The sequence below is a fragment of the Larimichthys crocea genome, chromosome XI (genome assembly GCF_000972845.2).
Source record: "Larimichthys crocea isolate SSNF chromosome XI, L_crocea_2.0, whole genome shotgun sequence".
Lineage (NCBI taxonomy): Eukaryota > Metazoa > Chordata > Actinopteri > Sciaenidae > Larimichthys > Larimichthys crocea.
In genome coordinates, this window is record NC_040021.1 from 13506718 (window position 1) to 13510202 (window position 3485).

General features: G+C 37.6%; 1 protein-coding gene across 1 annotated transcript; it reads left to right on the top strand.

Moving 5' to 3' along the window:
• Positions 1–2027: 2027 nt before the first annotated feature.
• LOC104927376 (monocyte chemotactic protein 1B) lies at positions 2028–3485 on the top strand. Its single transcript, XM_010741439.3, has 3 exons — positions 2028–2195; positions 2722–2833; positions 3101–3485. Exons 1-3 carry the CDS (start codon positions 2114–2116, stop codon positions 3213–3215), a joined length of 309 nt encoding a protein of 102 aa, XP_010739741.3. The 5' UTR covers positions 2028–2113; the 3' UTR covers positions 3216–3485.

A 3485-nucleotide genomic window follows, 5' to 3' on the forward strand; every position in this document is an offset into this window, starting at 1 on the left:
GCATTTGTGTGTTTGTGTATAGGTCTGTTTTTATTAATCTGTATGTCACCTTATTTATGTACCTGCAACCAATGGGTCATTACCAAAAGGAGATGATGTATTTAATATTTCTTCTCAATATTTTAGTAGCAGAATTAACTTTATACATATTCCATTCTGTGAAATTTTAATTCACATTGCAATCCGCAGCAACAAAGACATAAAATAGATATTACGCACCTTAAATGCAACAAATCATTCACACATGTCGAGAGCTAACCTGACACAGATAAATCATGCTCAGTCTACAGTTTAAAAAAAGTGGACGGGTAACCACTTCATTAGGTGAAACTACAAGTGATGTAGTTATGTGGTGGAGTCATTCAGGTTGTTCTGACATTCAGGAAGTCTCGTCTTTTTTTCTCATGTGAAAATTATTCCACTTGGTACTGGTCTACTAATGTGCATTTTATATGTTTTCTATGTTATTCTTTTTTCTTTTTTTTTTAGAGCACATCTGTATTAGAATTAAAGTGGGCACAGGCCTATCCCGGTGGTTTACCATGAACCACAAAGCCCCCCACTCAAGTCTAGTTAGGGACCTTCCCCACCTCCATCCCTTCATTTTCTGTCTCCCCTTGATTGTCAAAAACATAATGCGGTCAGTATTAAGTCACTCTCGGCTTCTCTGTGGGAGGTAAATTCTTCAGTGTCAGCACTGCGGCAGTCAATGTGGACTGGAGTCTTTCACAGGTGCATTGCAAAAGAGGGCATGAGATGTGTTGTAGGTGAAAACCAAATGGCCAAATGTACAAGACAGAGTCAACTAACGCTGTTGTATTTCTTAATTGCTAGCTATTCTATACATATAGTGAATATGTATAGTTTTGCTATATTATTTAGTGTGCATATGAGTGTGGCATGCATTCTGTTGTTAGTTGTTGTTAGTCATTATATAATTAATAACAAGGTTTCACTGTAGGCAGACAAATGTCAGTGTTCAGGTACATGAGCTGATCCTGAGATGAGCATGAAGTGTTCTGGGTATCGGATTGATTCAAGTGTCGGTAAACAAATGAAGTGTGAAGAGTTGAAAACATGAACTCCTGTAATGAAATGTGACGTAGCAGTAAATAACACTGTATCGACAGTACACAGTGAAACAAGACAATGTTTCACCAAGGACCATGGTGCAGACAAGTCTACATTAAAGTGCACACACATTGCAACACAGGATACAACAAGGGCTACATAAGGTGTACAAAAGGCTCAGTTCTTTCTGCAGTGGCAGGGTTGGAGTCCGACCTGTGGCCCTTTGCTGCGTGTTTAAACAACAGACATGGAGGTGCTACATGTGGTTATATACACTATAGGAGTATAGTGGGTATTCACAGTAGTGACTGAATTGAATTCAGTAGCGGGAGAATATAAACAACCAGATCAGTGTCTTCTGTACAGCCCACTGTGGTAAGGCTTTGAGTAAATAGGTTGAAAATAAAAGCGCCCTATGCACGGGATACTATAGAGCTTGAGACAAGTGGCAGATTTCAATCAGACTTTGTAACTATTAAATATCATTTTTGCTGACGTACGTACTTAAAAATAATATCATTTATGATGTTTCATCATTTCAAACACTTTCCTTTAGCCTCCTTTAAAAAGCCACACGAACCAGCAACGAGGAGACCACAGTGCATCTGCACATTGCACACACACACACACACACACACACACACACACACACACACACACACACACACACACACACACGTATAGCGGCTGAGGCCTATATGTTGTGTTTTCATTTCACAGAATTTCTCACCCACAACGCCCCTAACTCTTCTTTCCCCTCTTGTACTGAGAAGTGTTGACCACATGACCGCAGTTCGTTTGCTTGCTGGGTATTTTGCCGTGGAACGTGTTCTTCTGCCTCTGTTTTCAACCACACACACACACACACACACACACACACGCACGCACACACACACACACACACACACACACACACACACACACCCACACCTAGTAGTGTAATAAAAGTAGGGGCAATGAGAGTGAAGCGGACAGAAAGCAGACAGACACCTTAAAACAACAAGATAGACAGGCAGGTCGATAGACAACAGAAGTAATCAAGATGATGATGATGATGAAGAAACCCATCGTTCTGATGACCTGCCTCTTGCTTGTCTCGTCTCTCGCTATCGTGGCATCTCAGGGTAAGCTGACTGTTTTCCACTTTTACTGTATTTTTCCTGAATATACAAATCTACACTTTTTTATTTAATATTGTTTGTGATCAATTAAGTGTTAATCTGATAAAAGCTCAAAATAATCAATGATAAGGTTCCATATTTAAAAAAAGAATTGCACTGAACTGCTTATGAAGGTTAAGCAGGCCTCAGAAGGTTTATAACAACATTTCTGAGTTTTTTGGAGGGAAAAGGTAGAAAGGTTTTTAATAAATAGAGGCATTATTAATAGTGACAGATTAAAAAAATACAGTTTTGCAGTGGTAGTTTCATAAAGACCATTTAAATTATTCAGCCGTTACTGTCACTGAGAAAAATGTTGAATAATATTGGAATCAAAATGAACTATAGGGTTACAGCTGCATAAGAAAGGTACAAAGTGTAAAAACAGACAATTCATTTGTAATAGTTTTGTGTTATGTTATGTGTGTTATTTAGGTATACAATATTTGTTATGTATAAGATTTCATATGTTTCTTTCTTAATTTTGCAGTCAGCTTTGGTCCAGAGAACTGCTGTTTTGACTTTGTTGCTGGAAAGCTAAACAAAAGAAAGGTGGTGGAGTACAGATACACAGACACTCGGTGCGCAAAGCAAGCTGTGGTGTGAGTATCTCATCTCCTGTTATTAAATTTTTTTTCTTTCGTTATATTCACACAGTTCAGAGAGGAAATACACAGAATATGTATAATTATTATGTACTGGCATGCAAGGTTGAATGTAGATTTACATGCAAAAGTACATATCTACATACGCTCCAATGTCAATGTACATTTATTGGGAATAGTCACAAGATAATTGTGACAAACTGATGCTGAAAATGACATACAGTGACATAAATATAACATTAACAATCTTTGTCTCTGTTTTAGTTTCACAATGAAGAAAGGCTCTGAACTGTGTGCCAGAGCGTCTGAAGACTGGGTGAAGAATATCGTCACCTACATTGACAGCCAAAATCCGAACAGCACTGCCTCCACTAACTGAGTGGTGGAGCAGTAACCCATGATATATCTTCACAGCTTTCTCTATTTTTATATATATATATTTCTATTTTTTCTGAAAGCTTAAAAATAAATAAATGCACAATAACCTTTTCTAATAATCTGTTCTTCTGTGTGTTTTAATGTGGTTTTAAGTGATTAGGTGTGAGCTCGCAATGTTTTCTGACATCATGTTTTGATTTACATTGTATGCCATTGTAATGCATTTGATCACAAATAATTAAATTCCACATTGTTGTCTTCATGCATTTAA